Raw genomic sequence first — 21,247 nt, forward strand, 5'->3', positions numbered from 1 at the left:
ATTGAGGTAAGAATTTTCTAAGGGCAGAAAAATGTTTTTGTTTTGAGTATATCTCTGTGTATACGTTATCTTTCACAGGAAGTAATTAAGTCAATAAGTAAATATTTTAAAAAATTGGCATAGCCCTAACAACCAAGAAATCAATTCTGTCTAAACATTAAAATCATCTGGCTAATTAAAGAAAAACAAAACAAAATGGACGTCCAACTCTGACTTCTAGAGAGTTAAATTTACTGGCTTGGTGTAAAGCCCAAGCACTGATATTTTTTAGAAGTTTCCTAGCTAAAGTTGAGAACCACTACGCCAAGAAAACCCTTATACACGTATATCAAGATTTATAAAAAATATTCACAGCAGGGGCTTCCTTGGTGGCGCAGTGGTTGAGAGTCCGCCTGCCGATGCAGGGCACATGGGTTCGTGCCCCGGTCTGGGAAGATCCCACATGCCGCGGAGCGGCTGGGCCCGTGAGCCATGGCCGCTTAACCTGCGCGTCCGGAGCCTGTTGCTCCGCAACGGGAGAGGCCACAACAGTGAGAGGCCCGCGTACCGCAAAAAAAAAAGAAAAAAAAAATTCACAGCAGCATCATTTCTAGCAGCAGAAATTTGGGGAAAAATTCTTTATCATCAGGAGAATGAATAAACTGTGGTAAACTCCTTGCAACGGAATATTATATAGCAATAAAATTAAATAAATTATAGCTACACACAACAACATGGATAAATCATCAAAACATAACATTGAGTAAACAGAGAAGTCTGCCCAAAGGATAATGCATTTGTGCAAAGGTTGAAAACAAAATTAAACAACATATTGTTTAGGTGTACAGGATAATGTCATTTTTACAAAGCTTGAAGTAAACATATTATTTAGAGGTCTGTACATATAAAAGAATGGTTAGCAGCCATGTGGTTGGCAGGGTGAGGTAGATCCCAGGCAATCACAGGCACAGGGATAGGGTGAAAACATTACAGGTAGCTTTGACATTATTGGTCATGTTTTAGTTCTTAACTTTGGATGGTGCTCACTTTATTGTTATGATCCATAACTTACATGTATATTCATAGTCTTTTGCATGAATCATAAACCAAACAATAACAATTTTTTAAAGATTTCTACTGTGTAGAAAATAGACTGTGGAAAGGGTACATAAGTAGAAGCACAGAGATAATTGGGAAGCTACTGAAGTAATCTGGGAGAGAGTGTACGGTGGAATATACCACGGTGGAGTTGGGGCGATGGTGAGAAGTGATCAGATTTAGAATACATTTTGAAGAGTGGAACTTCTAGGACTTACTGATGAATAAAAAGTCTGCACTGTCCAAAATGGTAGCCATTAGTTACATATGAGTATCAAAATTAATTAAAATGAAAGAAAACTTAAAAATCAGCTTATTAGTCACACTAGCCACAGCTACACTGTAAGTGCACATGTGGCCAGTGGCTAACATATTAGCACAGATATAAAACATTTCCATCACTACATAAAGTTCCATTTGAAAGACAGTGTGTGGGAAATGAAGGAGAAAGGATGGTTCCTAAGTTCTCTGCCTGAGCAGCTGGGTGAATGGCAGTGCCATTTACCTAGGGATGGGGAAAATCAGAGGAATAGCAAGTTTGGAAAGAAAATTAAGAGTTATTTTGCACAAGAAGAGCTGTTGAGCAGACACAGATCAGGGAGAAGTTGGAACTAGATATACATATTTGGAATATATTGGGTTGGCCAAAAGTTCATTTGGGTTTTCTATAACGTCTTATGGAAAAACCCAAATAAACTTTTTGGCCAACCCAATATTAATGTATAGATAGTATTTTAAATCACAGGATTAGACTTGATTGAAAAATGGTATCTCCCCTTTGGAAGGCCTCTTGACAATAAATATCAAAATTACAAAGGCATTATCCTTTGACTCACTTCAGGACATTTATCTAACATATATGAAATAATCTGTATACAAGGTCCTTCATTGCAGCATTGCTCAGAATAACAAAAGACCAGGAACAACACCATCTATGGGTAACTGGCTAAATAAATTATGGCACATTCAAATAGAGATGTAAAACAGAATGAAGATGCTCTCCACATACTAAAATGGGAAGATTTCCGGGATATACTGTTAATTTAAAAGAGCAAAATTAAGGGGCAGAACAGTATTTACAGGATGTTACCTTTGGGGCAAAAAAGGAAGAGTAAGAAAAAAATATTTAGATTTGCTTGTATCGGTGTAAAAACCACTGGGAGAACACACAAAAAAACTAATGAGTGATTATCTTTAGGAAGCTGGGGTGGAGAGGAGTGTAGTATGGTGAATGGGGACAGCGGTGGTAGCAAGACTTCCTGACGTGTACCTTTTTATGTTATTTTGATTTTTGAACCATGTTAATATATTACCTGGCTAAAACAATTCCACTAACATTTTCTAAAAGGAAATAATAATCAGCTACATTAAGGTATCAATGAGATAAGGACTAAAATTGACAACTGGATTTGGCAAGTTGGAGATGACCTTAACCAGGGAAGTTTCAAATGTTAGAAGTAGGAATAAAAGCCTGTTTGCAGTGGACTGAAAGAACCAGAGATGATGAGTATAGAAAACTTTTCAGAATAAGGAAGAGAAATTGGGAAGTAGTTGAAAGAACATGTGATATCTAGAAAGTTTAGGGTTTTTTTTAAGATGGACTATATCATAATTTATTTGTAAGCTAATTGAAGTGGTCAGGCACAGAGTAAGGAACTAATGCAGGAAGGAGAGTGATAAAACCAGGGTCAAAACTCTTGAGCAGACCAGGGGTATGGGTCTAATACACATGTTGGTGGGTGGGTGATCCCTGGATAAAGGCAGGGACAGGTTCATTTGTTAAAACCTAAGGCAGAACGTGAGGTTACAAATCATGCTGCCTTTTTCTCAACACACACGTAACATGCACACACACTCCAACTTCAAGGGCCTTCCACCACATATAGTTTAATACTCAAACAGTTACTATGGTCCATGAGATCCTCCAGGACCTGGGCAGTACCCACCTCTCCAAACTTGTACAACATCACTTGCTGCTTGCTCACTCCACTCCACTTACATGGACCTTCTTTCAGTTCTTTAAACACAACAAGTTATTTCTTGCTTTGGGGCCTTCATACGTGCTACCTGGAATTCTTCTGCCCTACTCTTCCTGCTGTTGTCTCCTTACTATCTCTTAATGGGTCTACCATCATTCTCTCTCTTATAGTATACTGTTCTTTTCCTCCAAAGCACTTACCATGATTTTCAGGTATATACTTATGGGTTCACTTTGTAGTACCTCTGGAAGTCAGAAACCACATCTGTTATACCCAGTATTCTAACATAATGTCTGGCACACTGTGGGTACTCAAAAAATATTATTTTTAATTGTGGTTAAAAAAAAAAACCCACACAGCATTAAATTTACCAGCTTAACCATTTTCTTTTTTTGCGGTACGCGGGCCTCTCACTGTTATGGCCTCTCCCGTTGCAGAGCACAGGCTCTGGACGCGCAGGCTCAGCGGCCATGGCTCACGGGCCCAGCCGCTCCGCGGCATGTGGGATCTTCCCGGACCGGGGCATGAACCCGTGTCCCCTGCATCGGCAGGCGGACTCTCAACCACTGCGCCACCAGGCAAGCCCTTAACCATGTTTTAAGTGTATAGTTCAGTCCTCAATAAATGTTTTTTGAATGAGTGAAATGAGCAACACAACCAGTTGCCCAAGCTAGAAACCACTGAATCATCCTTGATTCTTATTCTTCCCTTTTCTCCCTCAGGCCCTGTTCTTTAGCTTTGTCTTTTCTAACTATAGTTTTATTCACCCTTTCATTCCCTCTTCACTGCATTGCTCGATGGCTCAGACCCCCATGACTTCTAGCCTGGACTATTATAAAACTTTCGTATCTATATCCCTGTCTTCAGGTTCATCACTCTCTATCCTTTACTTACTGTCTTCAAAGGTTTCATTCTACTGAAATCTGATCATGTCTTTCCTTTACCAAATAAAAACTAAGGGTGTACAGGGTTCAACCTGGAAATAACAGAATAAGCAGTGGTTCTGTTTTATAATCTTGGAGCCAGGATCTATGAAGGGAGGTCATTGATGCTAAAAGTCACAGCGAAGAGCAGAAGCTGATGACAGGGAAGGCAGTGGGGATAAGGCAATGGAGAAGGAATCTTACGAGAAGCTGTTCTGGAAATGCCATTAATTCTGTTACAGGAGGGCTCTTTTTTCAGGGCCTACTCTGCTTCCATAGCCATTACTAGTATTATTACGATTATTACCTTAAGATAGAATTTACATACCGTAAAACTCACCCTCTTAGTGGGCAGTTCTGTAAGTTTGACAAATGTATACAGTTGTATAACCTCTACCACTCCATTATCCCTCCCTCAAATTCCTATGTATCCCCTCACCCCCTGATAATCACTGGTTTATGTCACTGGCATTTCTGTCCCCATGGTTTTGCCTTTTGTAAATGCCACATAAGTGAAATCATATAGAATGTAGCCTATTGAGTCTGGCTTCTTTCATTAAGCACAGTGCATTTGAGATTCATCCATGCAGTTGGGTGTATAAACTACTGAAGACTTTTAATAATGCCATTCTGTACCTGGTTTCAATAGATGGCTACTATTGCTACCGTCTACACAATGAAGTCCAAATTTCTAGCAATCACACACAAAAATATTCAGAACCAGATTCCACTTTTATGTCCAGGTACTCCATCACACCAGTAGTGCTCATGGTCTCTTAAACTAGGCACTTTCATAACTCAATGCTTTTGCCTATCTGTTCTTTTTGAAATGGCCTTCTCCTTCTTTCTTTGCTCATCTAGTGAACTCTAATTGTCCTTCAATAGCTCAGATCAGTTGTGATCTCTACTGCTTCTCTCACCTCCAATACACTGCCCTACAGTACACGTCACACTACACCACACACACACTCACACATTTTCCCTGTTCCTAACCTCTAATGAGGCGTGCTTGGAAAAGAGGTAACGTGGTATAAAGTAACGCTCTCATTAATGGTCTTATGGAATTCTAGCCTATCTCTATTATAGCCCTAATTTTACTGTATCATACTTTTTGTTTATGTGACTGCCATATTGGGTAGGTTGAGAGATAGCTGAAGACAAAGACTTCGTCTTAGTCATGTTTTTCCTCCTAATTCATAGTACAGTTCCTTGCATAGAGTAAGGGCTATATAAAAAATGAATGTATGAAGTAGCACATGAGGACAGGCATGTCGCCAGATGTCTTTTAAGATGTTTTATGTTTAGTAGACTCCCTCTAACCTCACCCTCCCCATCCAAAAAAAAAAAACTTTGAAAGCCACTTCTATATAACACTTCTTTCTTAGAAAAAGAAATATAATTATCCTTTTTGTTTTCTGTTTCATCCATTTTTGAATTGGTTTATTTCTCACCTAAGCAAAAGCAATTAACCTATTATTAACAAATATTTATTGGAAATACACTGCCCCTTGTCCTGGCAAATTTTAAGATAAATAATATGATTTTAGTAGGATAAATAATTTATTTTTACTTCATGTTCATATTGTAGTAAGAGTAGCAGTGAGTACTGCTGAACTGCTTGCTGTAGCATTCCAAATGACTGCTGTCTCTAACCCAGTATCAAAAGAGGTTAACTCTTGAGAAGTTTTCAGATTCTATTTTACAGCACTCTAGCATCTCATACCCTTTAAAAACATTATACAAATGTACTTACATGAGAGTATTCCTTATAATGAAAATACTCAGGTTATTAATGATGTCTTAATGATAAATATAATTTAATTATGGCACTCAAAGGAAATTTTATTTTGAACTATTTGGCAAACCTTATACTGTTCATTTAGCTTTTGCCTTCTTTTGAGGTGTTAGGAAGCTAAGAATTAGTGTAAGACTACTTTTGATGCTTCCTTCAGAGTAACTAAAAGCTTGACTTCAGAGTCATATAAAAATGACACTTCTATTGAAAACTATCTTTTAAAAATTTCCATGAATGTCTTTTTATGGCTAATGTTTATCAAAGTTACGGTTGCTGCTCATGGAAATTATAAAGTTCTCATGTGTCTGAATTAATATTTTCAAAATTAAGAAATGTACTAGTAACATCTTTGGTTATGTATACTCTAAAGCCTCATCATTCAAATATTATAAATACAGAATTGGTAATGCATAGGACATGGTATGTCAAGTTGTATTAAATAAGTATGTATTTTAAAGTAATTTTTTCTTTCCAAAAAAATTTAGAGGTGTTCTATAGGAAGCACACTTTTTCTGGGAAAAAAAGCGAATAAGTAAAATAATATCTATATTAAAAAGATTTTACTTGTTTTAGTCAATTCTAAATTTGTGAGAATAGTATGGGCTGAAATGAAGGTAACATCTGCTGTATAAGGTGAATTTTTGTTAAGTAAATTAAAAATATTAACATGTTTTAAACAAATATATATAAGGGGAACAATATATGATGGAAAAAACTTTTTTACCTTGTGTGAAAATCTTAAGTGCACATTGAAGTCGGGCCAAATGAAGATCTCTGTTTAATAATTCAAGTTACTGTGAGTACATGAAAGAATAAACTGTTTTCTATTAAAATTAAAAATAAACTCTGTTGCTTATACTAATCACTCAATTATCTGAGGTGCTTCTGTTTTCTGTACTTAAGAGGTTTAATATAAGAAGTTAAATGTGGATGGTCCTTGTTAAAAAAAAAAAAGCCCAGCTATGTTAAAACCTAACTTTTCCAAAGCAGTAAAGAGGTAAGCAGATAACATTAAAGACTTTCCACTTCAATAGCATCGACTGCTGCTGGTGGGGGTGGAGGTGGAGAAATAGCTTTAGGATTTTTATCCAAATTAATACATCTTAGAATTAGAAATTCTGATGTAGTACAGATAAACAATTATTTCTTGAGCTTCACGAGGCATTCTGGGCATGAGAATGGTCCCAAACTGTGGAATTTAGTACCAGAACAGAAATATATTTTACTGTAAAGTAGTACTACAAACTTACTTATTAAAGTATCAAATACTTTATAAGTTTACATTCTCAAAGAATTATTAATTTATTCACAATGTATTTTCTATTATTGGCTCTGCTTTTCAATAAGATCATTATTAGAGGGGTTTATCTAACTTTAAAGTCTTCTTTCTGCAGCACTATGTTGTGCGATATTAGAATTTTTTTTTTTTAAAGGATACAAAAGATTCCTGGGTTACACACTTAAGACCTAATGTAATGATCTAACTTCACGCAGGTTTGCAAAGAATATGCTCACACACCCTTAATGAAAATGGCACTAATGAAGACAATATAGAGTGTATATATTAATCCTTAGATTACAACTGTTAATCCAAGTATTAAAGACTTTACATATCCCACAGTAGTTTGGACTCTTGTACATAAGCTGGTTAAAGAATATCTACTACCATTGAAAATATGTCCTAAACTCTTGCTTGAATGCCATGGAAACAGACAGTAAAAGAAATATTAAGCCATTTTATGATATCTAGTTGCTCCATTAACTCAATTGTACTGTGATTGTTTTTGAGGCTTCTCCAAGTTCAAGCATGTCAGGCTTGTTCTTCAAGCCTTGCAAATTAGGACTTGTATTAAAAAACAGTGCCAAGCAAGAAGTTTAAGTAAACATAAAACCATCATAGAAACAACTAAAGGAATTCAGTTTGATTATAAATATCTTCCTCCTCAACACATCAAGTAGTAAAACCAAAAATTCTCGTTGGATTTATAGTTTATCTTGTTTTGATTTCTTCTTTGACCTATAGTTTATTTGAAAGTATATATATTAATTTTCAAATATATGGGTTTGTTCTAGCTATTGTTTTTTTTTATCAACTTCTACATTAATTGCACTTTGGGCAGAAAACATAATTCCAACCCTCTGAAGTTTGCTGAAAATTTACTTTAGAGCCTAAAATATAGTCACTCTCTGTAAAGAAATGAATTCTATGGTATAGTATTTTTTTTTTTTTTTTTTGCGGTACGCGGGCCTCTCACTGTTGTGGCCTCTCCCGTTGTGGAGCACAGGCTCCGGACGCGCAGGCTCAGCGGCCATGGCTCACGGGCCAGCCGTTCCACGGCATGTGGGATCTTCCCGGACCGGGGCACGAACCCATGTCCCCTGCATCGGCAGGCGGACTCTCAACCACTGCGCCACCAGGGAAGCCCTGGTGTAGTATTTTATGAGGTCAAAATTGTTGAGTCTTTAAATCTTACTGATATTTTTTAGTTGGCCTATTCCATCAATTATATAGAGAGATGTGCTATAATTTCTCACTATGATATGGACTACTTGTTTCTTTCTGTGTTCTTTCAAAGTTAGTTCTGTCTGTTTTGAGAATATGTAATTAAGTGGATGCAAGTTCAAAAGTTACTAAGGAATTTCCCACATTCCATTTTGGTTGATTTCATCTTCATGGTGTCATTTAACATGTTCCTCTACCACTCAGTATTTCTTGTAATCTGGTAGTTATTATAACCAGTGGCTTGACTAGATCTCAGTTTAATTCTTTGGCAAGTATACTTATGGTAGTCCTATATACTTGCTATTGCAATGTATCAGGAAGCACAAAATGCCTGACTGTCTTACTCTTAATTACATTAAGATTGATCACTGCAGGGGCTTCCCTGGTGGCGCAGTTGTTGAGAGTCCGCCTGCCGATGCAGGGGACACGGGTTCGTGCCCCAGTCCGGGAGGATCCCACATGCCGTGGAGCGGCTGGGCCCATAAGCCATGACCGCTGGGCCTGTGTGTCCGGAGCCTGTGCTCCACAACGGGAGAGGCCGCAACAGTGAGAGGCCTGCATACCGCAAAAAACAAACAAAAAAAAAGATTGATCACTGCAGATCACTACAGTTAAGTATCAGCCTGATCCGTTCATCTATTATAAAACCTTTTCACTAATGATTTTATCAGCCATGCTGACTGTTGCTAGATCCATTATTTCATTAGGGATTATGAAATGGTGAGTTTTCCAATGATATCAGTCTATCTGTATTTCATAGCTAAAATTGTTCTATGGGGAAGAACTTTCCCTTACCAACTATTTAATTATCTTGAAATACATTTTATAGAGAAAAGTCAAGATGAGTACTTGATCTTTTTCCTTTATTTATCAATTTACATAATAATGAGTTGGTGTCCTAGCAACTTCAAAAGTCAACTATTTTGGTATTAACATTACAAAATCAAGAATTTTTATATATTTGATGTGTTTCAAACCTTTTACAGATATTTATTCTTTTTAATTATGTAAACATGATCCACTGTCTCCAGCATTTAATGTTATAAAAGCATCTGATAGTAAAATCTTCCCTTTGTAGGTAACCTGCCTTTGAAATTTAAAAGTACTATTGGAATATGTCTAGGTTTGGATCTCATTCCATTCATCTTGCCTAGTACTTGTGAGTGCTTTTTTCGGTACGCGGGTCTCTCACTGTTGCGGCCTCTCCCACTGCGGAGCACAGGCTCCGCCGCTCCGCGGCACATGGGATCCTCCCGGACCAGGGCACGAACCCGTGTCCCCTGCATCGGCAGGCAGGACTCTCAACCACTGCACCACCAGGGAAGCCCCTTGTGAGTGCTTTTAATCTAAGACTCAAATCTTTCTCTGGCTCATATAAATTCTTTTCTCTCTCTTTGGTAAATTATTTCCCTCTTTTTATTCTTATTTCTATAACCCTACTATAAATATAGTGAATCTCCTGACTCTATTCTTTATTTTTCCTCCCAGAATTTTAACCTCTTCATCTTTTCACCTTGAATTCTAAAGAGAATTTTCAAGTTTGTTTTCTAACTCATTAATTTGATGTTCTGCAATATACTATCAGTTGTTTATAAGTTTAAAATTAGAAAATTATGTTTTTTCATATCCAAGAGATCTTTCCTATTCTCAAATGATTACTTTTTACTATTTTGGGGGGAAAATTTTCAAATCTACAGAGAAGTTGCAAATATAGTACAATAAAAACCCATATATTATTAATCTAGATTCACCCATGATTAATATTTTGTCTCAGATCATTATTTTTGGTACTTGCCCTTGTTTAATTCATTAGTAGAATGTCCAAACAAGTCACACTAAAAATACTGATTAGAAGTTCTTTTTAAAAAAACTTTTGTTTCTGTGCTAAGTTTGTTTTACAGAAGGTCATTTGCTCTGATGCTAGGATCAGTCCCCTTTTCTTGACCAGTTTATTTTATTTTATTTTATTTATTTACAAAATTTAAGGAGGCACTCATTTTCAGGTTCACGCATAACATTGTAAGTGTCCACTTATGAATCAGGCATCTATTACCAAAATTTAAGGAGACACTAACTCTGGGGTTTAAACAAGTGCCATGTTTACACTTGCATTACCCTGAGAGTTAGTGGCTCCTTAAATTATGCACCCTAGTTGCCTCTCTTGCCTCACCCTAGTCCTGGCCCTGCTGTGCACGCTGTTGAGGGTCTTTTCTTTTCTTTTTTTTTTTTTTGTTTGTTTCTTATTATTATGGAGTGAAATTTATCCAATACTGGGAACTGAGAAGGGTTCTGTCATAGTTTGTATGAATCTGTTCAAGTGCTCTAGATGCATTCCTCTTCTTCATGCAGTAAAGGGTGAGCTAATCAGTGCTTCGTTCACATTTATCATCAGTAATGTACCCTAAAGTGATCCTGCCAATGTACGTCAATAACACTCAATTCACCATTTATTGCTAACTCCTTAGCCTTTATAAAGCTTTTAGCAAACAAGCCAAACTGAGTCATTAACGTGCTCAAATTATTTACCTTATTCACGTTCTTTTTCTATGTGGTGGCACCTTTTTTCCCAATCCTCAACTGGAAAACTGTAACAGGCACCTATTTAGTTACTCTGGAATATAGCGATACAAAAGACCAACCTTTCAAAATCACACTTAATTACTCTACAAAATTTGTTTCAAAAGGCAAGCACCCTAATCATGGTTTGTTTCTTTAAGCAAAATATAACATTTTATCTCTTCCACTGAATACAGTCAGAAAAATCAAGAGGCAAATTCTGCAACTGAGCAGAAAGAAGTCTAGAAACAGTATGGTAGAATGCAAAAACAAAAACCACAAACAAAAAACCCAAGCTATCAAAAGTTGAATAGTATTCCCTTCAAAATCAACATTGTGTTACTACGTTAACACAATGTTGTCTGAAAAGGTATGGTCGTTTTCAGAGCATAGAATTACTGGTGAGGTTATTGAGAAACTTTTTTTTTGGCACCTACAATGTCAATTCTAAAATATATTTGGACATGTGCACTGTAGGGCCTTGACTAGGGCAAGGCAAGAGAGGTTCCTGGGGCACAAAATTTAAGGAGACACTTCCTTCACAGGGGGTGCAAATGAGACTTGCATCTGCACCATTCTAAAAGTGAATGCCTCCTTAAATCTTATGCTCTAGGCACTGCCTTGCCTCAACTCTAATCTCAGCCCTGGTGCACAAATGGGGCAAATCTGACAAATGCACAGTAGCAGTAACTGACTTAAAAGCCCTTTGCAGTCTGAAAGAACCAGCTGTGTCTTCTACCTAAAGTTCTGCAAAAAGTTCCTTGTGTTTTCATAATAAGTTATCCTTTTTGCTTAAGAAAAAAAAAATCAACAAAATGGCTTGTTTCTATTAGTCATAACCAAAAGAATACTAACCAATAGAACAGGTGATACATACAGCTGTGCCCTATTTATTCTGTATTATTGAGGAACAGGGTATTCTGGTAAGTAAGGTATTCCAGTAAATAAAAACTTTACAGGTAAGTTAAGCTTACCCTTATCTCACCCTCTGCAAGCTATCACTGAATGCAGTGTAGCATTTTATCTTATAAACTATTGTATTCAATTAAATTTTGATCTGCATCTTTTAATGATTTTCTTTGGAAGATGTGAGGCATTTTCAACTTACATGTGAGGAAATTAATAGTTTGGCTGTGTGCTTATTGTATTTCAGCATGAATGGCCCATAGGCACCATTGTGCACAGTTTTGCACAGACAGAAATGGAGGTAAAGAACGTTCTAGAAGGAGGCCTTTATGTATAAAAACTGAAAAGGGTGTTTGCTTTGTGGTTTGAAATTGCTGGTAGAATCAATCAAGGGGACTACTGTGTGTAACTCTGACTTTGGTTTACCCTGGGCTTCTCACAGTTTCTGCAATCTGTACTCAAAAACATCCAAGTATAAAACTTGGGTCTCTACCAGTGCTTTCTAGAAAGAGGTAACAATATGAGTGAGGGCTTGAGTCACTTAGCTGGGTCTTGAGATATGAATGAGGTTTCTACTTTTAGAGATGGAGTAAGTGGACAGAAGTATCATGGTCAATCACTAGAGCTGTACTAATCAGGATCTTTGAGCGAGCCCTTCTCCACGTGACCAGGCTCATTTCATCATTGAATGTGCAGGGAGACTCCTCTCTATGTTATCATAAGCGTAAGTGTAATTCTTGTGAAATCTTTATTGTCATTGATAGTTGGCTGTTAATACTGTGATTTTTATTGAATTAGGTATACAGTGCTTAATATATACCTTTGCAGATGTATTTGGCAACAATTTCACTTATGTTCCTAAGCTCTTATAACCTGACTTGCACTTTATACTAAATTGCATGAATCATATCTAGGAGTTCAGAGTTATATACTTATTAACTTATATTCACAGTCAGTAAACGGTGATCAGCCACCATTGAGCCTAATTTATCATTTTATTTTATTGCATGCTTGTGCTCTGAATGTCAGGTTACTTCCCTAAATATTGGTCTTTTGTCCTAAGTTGTCTTAAAAAGTTTCATGGTCTTCTCATTTTACAAATGCAGAAATCAATGGTCTAAAGTGAGGAGCTTATGTCGATCTATACCAGTGAGGGGTCTTTAATTGCCTTTAGGGGGGTAGTTCAAATTTAATTTACAATACTGTAAATATTGTAAATAAAATTATCTCTTTGTTTAAATCCTGGTCTTGGTTCTTCTTCATAAATTTTCTTAAAAATAAGTAGTTTCAGGTGACAGGTGGGGGAAATTAATCATCTGGCTAAGCACTTGTTCTATGACACTGAATAGCCTCTGCAGTTAATTGCCATTGAGTGCAGTTTGGCATTTTGTTATCTAAAACAACTGTGGTGTAAATATTCTTTTATTATTCAACTAAAATTTGAGTCTGTTTTTTTTCAAAAGCTTTATTTGAACTATTGCCTCCTTTTCAGTTTACAAATAAGGAGAATAACTGACCAAGAAGCATACCTTTTTAAGCATCAGAACTCTAATTTTAATGGAAATATTTTTATGACACTTTCCTGCTTTGCTAAACAGAATATTGTACACAAAGCATAATAAGAGTCTCATGTTGACTCAAGGTTGCCAAAATGGTCAATTATTTTACTAAGCTTTAATACTGCAAAGTCTTCAGGACTACTTGGATATATATACAGGTCTATTCCTACGATGAATAAGCCCCATACCACTGTGCTTTCTCAGCTGTCATTTATCATCTTTTATCATTGTCAGTATACCATTGATTCTAACCTTCTTCCTTATCTCATACATAATTGTGTAGTTAGTAGCTTCCAATTTCTTTTTTTTCCTTTATTGGTTTGGCAATGGTCCATTTTTTTTTCCAAATGAAATCTTACATAAATATAAAAAATAAAAAGGTTTGTGCCATGGAAGTGGAACAGTGGGCCTAGTGACCTGCTGCTAAGCCTCTATACTTGGTTTCCAGTGCACAACACTGAGGTGTCTGATGGAACCCCAGGCCACCCCCAAACTAATACCACTGGTCAAATCTAAGAGTGACTTCCTCTATTCTGAAGGATGAACTTTTTGGGGGAAATGTCATCTGGTATCTTGCACAAAAGGCAACAACAAAAAAGATCCATGATCTCATTACTCAGTAACCTCTGAGTATAACGAACAAAAAGAAAAGAAAAACATTTATAAAGTTAAAAAATTTAAACAACATAGAAAGGTAAAAAAGGAAAAGAAATGGCTTCTTCAATCTTGTGCATACCCACCATTACACCAAGACCTTTCTCCTCAAATGTAACCACTATTAAGTTACTTGTGATTCCTTCCATAAGGTATATGAGTGTGTATGTGTGTCTATATATATGTGTGAATAAAGCCTTTTAAATAAAACTTTATGTATACAGAAGCTATCATACTATACTCTGTTATGCACTTTGGTTTTTCATTTAATAAGATATCAGCAATCTTTTTTTTTTTTTTTGCGGTACGCCAGCCTCTCACTGTTGTGGCCTCTCCCGTTGCAGAGCACAGGCTCCGGATGCGCAGGCCCAGTGGCCATGGCTCACGGGCCCAGCCGCTCCGCGGCATGTGCGATCTTCCCAGACCGGGGCACGAACCCACATTGCCTGCATCGGCAGAAGGACTCTTAACCACTGCGCCACCAGGGAAGCCCAGCAATCTTTTTTAAAGTAATCTTTGACAGTTGTGTTTCACATAGTTGAGTTATCCAAACTAACTTCCAGATCAGCAGATTACTGTGCATATGACTGATTGTGTTTCTATTGTCTGTGTCTGAACATGATGAGGCATTTTCTAAGAGAAGCATGGTGGTAAAATGCTCAGCTTTCTCCACAAACATCAGTTATTCCACAATGTGTCTACAATGGAACACTATCCTCAAAATAATATAAAAAATAGCTACGTTATACTTTTCTACACCAGAACTTAATCACCGTGCGTAACCATGTTTCTATGGAAAACAGAATTTAGAGTTCCGACTTGGAACTGGAAATACCTCTCTAGACATAGAACAGCACAATGGGAAACATGGGTTTTAGACTCAAAAGACCTCAATTTTAATCCTGGCACTGTCAATACTAGTTTTATCACTTTGAGCAAGTTACTTAACTAAAGTTCAGTTTCTCATATGTAAAAAGGAGATAATGGTATGTATTTCTCAGGCTGTTCTGATCAAATGAAGTAATAGAACATTGCCTGGCACATAATAAGGTACTGTTAAGTCCCTTTCCATTCCCCTATAAAGGGATTAGGATTTCATGATTAGCTTCAAAGTCCAATGGACTACAGAAGGGGGATGGGGCAGGGAGTAGGCAACCAAGCAGAGATTCAGGGAAACAAGGGACAGGTGTAGGCATTCTTGATGGTTAGAATGGATAAAGCTCCTACATAGCTTCTTGATTTTGACTAATGCCTCAGTTACTGTCTTTATTTTTGCTCTCATGGGTATAGGAATTGACCCTCTCCTTTGCTTTATATTTCTACTATCTGCTGCTTTCATTTATAGACCCCACCTCCACTTTCCCTAGACAACAGCAAGACAGAATTTAGTCCTAATTGCTCCTCCTAAAGTTTCACACAGTTAAAAAACAGCTGGTATAAAAACACACCTGTAGACTGACTTCTAGAATGGCAGAGTGAGGACCTCAGTGAACTCACTCACTCTCCCTCTGAAACAACGAAAATAAAAGCAAATAAATAAACTATTTCAGAACTCTGGCATTTAATGGAAGCCACAGAATGAACTATAAAATCCAAGAGGAACTACTGAAACTTGATGCCCTTGAGAAAAGCAGCAGCCCAGGCACCTGAAGTGGAATATGGTCCAGATAGCACATAATTAATGGAAATGCCAGTTCCAATCCTGTCTACTGGCTGGGGAACCCGTGATCTTTATCCCTCTGAGGTCAAGTTCATCTCACTTCCCCCCTAACTACCTGTGAGAATTAAATAATGTTATATGGTGACAACACCAACAACGAAACACTCATGAGTATGGTCATGAGTTATTTACCTAAAAAAACTTGCTAAATCCAACATCTCTAGCTTACACATGAAAGATATACTATTTGCAGTCAAACCATTTAAAAGCTTTAGACTTTGTTTCAACACTGTGCTTCACCTTTCCATGAAGTTATTATCCATTAATATTTCTAAAAAAGAATGACAATAAGGCCAAAACTGTAATCTGACATAAACCAAAATGACAATACTGATATTCTTTGGCAAAGTATTTCTCTGCACTGAGCCTCAATCTTTCTAGTACGTTTATCAAAAGATGATTTCTACGTCTTCCTCTGTATTAGAGTAAGCTGTTTCTCATGCCTAGATGTATTTAAGTATCCTTTCTTCAAAGCACCAATGCTACAATCCTAACGCCTTTCTTCCTCTGATTTCAAGACAGCATTTTAAAAACAAATCTTAACCCAAACTATCCAATCCATACTGTACCATAAATTTATAGACTCTCAAACGTATATACAATGTTGCAGTATAATGGATTTACTTATATTTTACTTTTATATCATCAAAAATAGCTAATAATGACTTTTCTTAATTTGAATTAAATTGCATGGGGAAAACAAGCAAACACTAATACATGTTTTACTAAGATTAAACTCCTACCTTAGGAGAAGTGGAGAGATCTCTTCCTGCAGACATAACTGTGTTTTCATTTACTCCTCCTGTCTTTGGTGAGATGGCTGGTGGGGCCGGGACTTTTCTTTTTACTCTCCTTTCAGTTTCCAGTTCTTGAACTGGACTTACCAAATTATTTGGAGGAGGAGTTGGTTTAGGTTCATAAAAAGGATTTGATCTAAATGAAAGAAGAATTATTGTTAAATGTCTTTATAAAAGTAGTTTACTCCCAATTAAAATACCATAATATTTTCATTTATAAAACTAGAACATACTGAAAATGATAAGGAAAAACCCAAACCAATAATAACTTACAATCTGGAAATAGGCACTCTCAATCTTTTGTTAATCATTAACAATAAAACTTTCCCTTTTAAAAAGTATTTTTAAATCTTTAAAATACAAAGTCATACTCAGCTCTGCTATATACAGACCCTTGGGAAAATGTTTGTAATAAGAGTAAATCCTACATATTCTCCACACCCACAGAAGAGGAAATAAGATGGAAAAACATTGATTTTTTTTTTTTTATGCTCCCTCACCAAACTTCTTCTTTTCTTGAATTTCTTCTCTTCCTCTGTGTTAAATTCCCTTCCCATTAGGGACCATCTTTTAGAAGTTCATTCAGTGAGGTTCCTTTTTGTTGTTGTTGTTGGTACGCGGGCCTCTCACTATTGTGGCCTCTCCCGTTGAGGAGGACAGGCTCCGGACGTGCAGGCTCAGCGGCCACGGCTCACAGGCCTAGCCGCTCCGCGGCATGTGGGATCTTCCTGGACCGGGGCACGAACCCATGTCCCCTGAATCGGCAGGCGGACTCTCAACCACTCAACCACTGCGCCACAAGGGAAGCCCCAGTGAGGTTCCTTTAATAGCAAATTCTTCCAGGCATTGAAAATGTCTTCATTTCAGCCTCAAACTTAAATGATAGTTTAGCTGGGTAGTTTATTCTAGTTGTTAGTTAACTCATCTCAGCAGTTTGAAATATTAGCCCCTTGTTGGCTTAATATTGCTCTTTTGTAAGTCATCTTTTGTCTCTGGTTGCTGCCTAAGATTAAGATCTCTTTGTTTCTGGTTTTGAGCAATCTTACTAGAACATGTCTAAGTGTGTATTTCTTTTAAGTTTATCCTGTTCCAGAGTCCTTGAATCTCCTGTGTCTGGAGATTCATGTGTTTCACTAGTTCTGAAAAATTATCAGCCATTATATCTTTGATAGCCTCTTCTTTATTTTCTCTATTCTCTTCTCTAGAAAATCATATTAAATATATGTTGAATTACCTCTCTCCTTCATATTTTTACAAGTTTTTATTTCTCCTGTACTACATTCTGGAGAATTCCTTCACATCTATAATCCAGTTAACTTCTTCACTTTTCATCTATGTCTAATTTAATGTTCAATTCTCCATGAATTTTTAATTTCATAAGCATATTTCTTCATATGGCTGTGTGTATAATACCTTAGGTACAAAAGATCTGAGTCATTAATCATTTATACATATTTACTTTATAGTCTCTATCTGATAAATCTATCATTTGAATTCCTTGGATTTATAATCCTTGTGTTTCTTTTGTCTCCTGACTCTTTCTCTTAGTAAACTATTTCCCTGTGTATTTTGTAATTCTAGATTGTGAGTTCAGGACTTGATCTGAGGAAATCTTGTGTAGTTGCTGGGAGTCCCTCTGTTCAGAGTGTTTCATGCTTGCATTTGCCAAGCAGTTTAGGAGCCACTTTGTTTCTCACTTTCTTGGCTTGGGGGTTCCCAGATCATCCTGCCAGCATAGCGTCAAATCCACATGAAGGTAGGCCTATGCTTATAACTTCTTAGGGAAGTCTTCTTTTTTCTCTACCTGAGTCTAGCCCAGGCAGAAAATCTTCCTTGTTAACTCCCTTTATGAGTAGATATTTTTCTCGTTACTTATCCGTAAACACAAGTATCTGGTGTTTATCATGATTATTCTTCCTGTTACACAGTAATAAACTTTTATTCTGGCTATTATTTGTTTGTTGCATTTTTTTTCCCCAACACCAGTCTGTTCCCTAGAATTCAATATCTTTATGCATAGTAACAAGAGAATTTCTGAGTCTGCAAAGCTAAGAACCAGATCACCCAAACATAATAATTATACCAAGGGAACTCCACTTAGTTATATAAAGTCTGTACTGGTGATAGCCTTCTGTGTTCAGTTATGCATGTTCTTTTAACTGTAACAGTACCAGATTCATTTAGAACCAATAACGAAGTATCTATATCTCTGCCTAAAGTCAGTCAGCTCTCACAAGACTCAGGGGACCAAGTGTATCTAGACCAGAGAGGGGAAATATACCATACTTGTGATGTCACTCTCACTCTGTACTCATTTCAACAGTTAGTGTCTTGTGACTTCTTCCCATTGAGCTGGGGATATAGCCTCAGAATCTCTCTCACCTCTGCTCAGGCCTTGCAGTTATTTTTCAAACTCTAAGAGTAGTTCAAAGGGAGGTAAAAATAAAGAAATGGGCTAAAAAAATTTTTTTTAACTCTAAAACTTAGAAAAGAAAAATATCTCCCCTCTCCCCCTCAAAACTTACTATTTGCTTAACTGATGTTAAATGTTTCAGGACTGAACAAACCCACTACAGTCTAAATGAATTAACTGAATCGAACTATTTGGGTGATATTTTAAAAAATTATTCCTGGTTACACCTCTCTATAACAAATTTCCACAGTAGTTTGTAAGACGGTAGCTGCTACAATATTCATTATTAATTTGTCATATAAGTATGGTTAGTTTTTAAAAAAAACTTAGAAGCGTTAGAGGATGGATATTTCTATTACAGAAGGATCTGTGCTTAACAGAGAAAAAAATGACAGAATTCCTTATACAGGCAATTTTTTCAGTATGCTTTATATAACTGAATTTACAATACTAAGTTGCATGAAACTTTTATAAAACTTATCTAGCATGTATAACAAAGATATCTAGATACTGTCCTTTTTCTTCATGTCTCTCTGCCTCCCTCTAACCACCTGAATATTGGTATTCTTTGTATATTGAAGGTAAATGCAAGTAGAAAAGTTCAGATAAACTAATTTCCAAAGTTGGTTCCTGAGGCTCATAATAAATACTAGAAACATAACAAAATGGACATTTTCTTGAAACAATTAGAGCTATGTTTCTCAATCCATTTTACAGTATGACATGTAGTAAAAATGGAATTTGTATGCTATGCTAGAGTGAACATAGGAAACTGCTGGAAATTGAAGGTACCAAGGACTCCAGCTGCCCCAGACCATGCCTGACAGCCAAGAATACTAGGGGAATCAGTATCTCTGCAGGCCTGCAAGCCACCTGTGAGACAACAGTGTTCTAGGCACCACTGGTACTAAATCATAGGTACTAAATCATAATCAGGACAAGAAGCCTCTACTTACAAGGGCTTTAAATGATCCTCCATCTAGATCAGAGATTTCTAACTAAAACTTAATTTCCTACTCTCTAAGAGTGAACTGGATATACTTCCATGTATATGAAATATCCAAAACAGTCAAATCCATATAGAGAGAAGGTAAATTAGGAGTTTTCAGGAGATGGCGAAAAGGATTAATTGGAACTAACTACGAATATATATGGGATTTCTTTTTGGGGTGACAAAAATGTTCTGAAATTAGAGAGTGATAATGGTTGCACGACACAGTGAACAAACTAAAAACCACTTAAGTGTACACTTCACAGTGTGGCATTTTATGTTATGTGACGTATATCTCAATTTAAAAAGTGCTATTTTAAAAAGAGTAAATAGGAATAGTACATATATGTGATTATGAACAGTACTCCCTTCTCTGTAATGACAAGAATTATATAATTTCTGATAAATACATTAAAAAAATACTTAAACAGTAAGAAAAAAGTTATTTAAAGAATTAGCATAACTTCCACATTCTGTTATCATCTATGATCTGAATAATCTGTTTCAAGGCTTCTTACATCACTCTGAATAAACAATAATTATTTTTATTCTTATACTGTACACTTGAGTAATAGATTAGTTATATCGTTAACTCACTGTGAATTAAAAACTCATCAGTTATGTTAAGTGGAAAACTGGACAGAATAACTTTAAATGACATTATTCATTGTTTAAAAATATAATTAATCCAAGAAAAATAATTACAGAAAGAAAAACTAAAGTTGATTAGAAACAGTACTCGCAAACATAGTGAAGCAAGGGTGGAACAAAATCTGTATTCTTTTCCTCTCAATTTGAAAACTTATTTTTCTTCGAAAACACAATTCAAATGTATTAAAATGAGTGTGTAGCTTCCCTGAATAAACTTCAACGACAATTTCCCTTGAGAAACTGACACACAACCATACTAGAAATGATTTCACGCTGGACCTCAAAAGTCACTTCATAAATGTTTTGAAAAATATTACTGCCCTATCAGTTTTCACTTTTGCTACATAACCAGAATGGCTGAACTAACCCCCAAACACGAGAAAACTGAGCAACCCATACAGCTGCTAAGTGTAAAGGACACGTGCTAAAAGCCCTGAAGGGTGTACACTTTCTCCTCGGGGCTGATGGATAATGCTGAGTTTCTGAAGGTTGTTTTAGAACATCAAAGAACACAGCACTATTTATTTGTGAGAGTTTTATGTTAGAGGATCCAGGAAGAGTTTGGTAATGGAAGATGAGTCATATAGGCTTTTCACTTGATGAAAGGTCATAAGTTTATTACTGAAGTTAAGAACAAATTCTGGAAGATTTCTGCTACTTAAGTTGGACCTACAAACTTTTGGAGAACAAGATGAGAAATACCAAGTAAGTAACACAGAGTTC

The 21,247-nt window shown here is 36.4% G+C and overlaps 1 protein-coding gene across 7 annotated transcripts in view; it reads right to left on the reverse strand.

Annotated features, from left to right (window-relative positions):
- Window positions 1-21,247, reverse strand: part of EHBP1 (EH domain binding protein 1) — a 346,734-nt gene that overhangs the window by 158,653 nt on the left and 166,834 nt on the right. For all 7 annotated transcript variants that reach the window (XM_060309152.2, XM_030877350.2, XM_060309154.2 and 4 more), the window contains one exon: window positions 16,416-16,605. In XM_060309152.2, coding sequence (XP_060165135.1) covers window positions 16,416-16,605 — 190 coding nt within the window. The remainder of the gene's footprint in view (window positions 1-16,415; window positions 16,606-21,247) is intronic.

The sequence above is a fragment of the Globicephala melas genome, chromosome 12, assembly GCF_963455315.2.
Source record: "Globicephala melas chromosome 12, mGloMel1.2, whole genome shotgun sequence".
Classification (NCBI taxonomy): Eukaryota; Metazoa; Chordata; class Mammalia; order Artiodactyla; family Delphinidae; genus Globicephala; species Globicephala melas.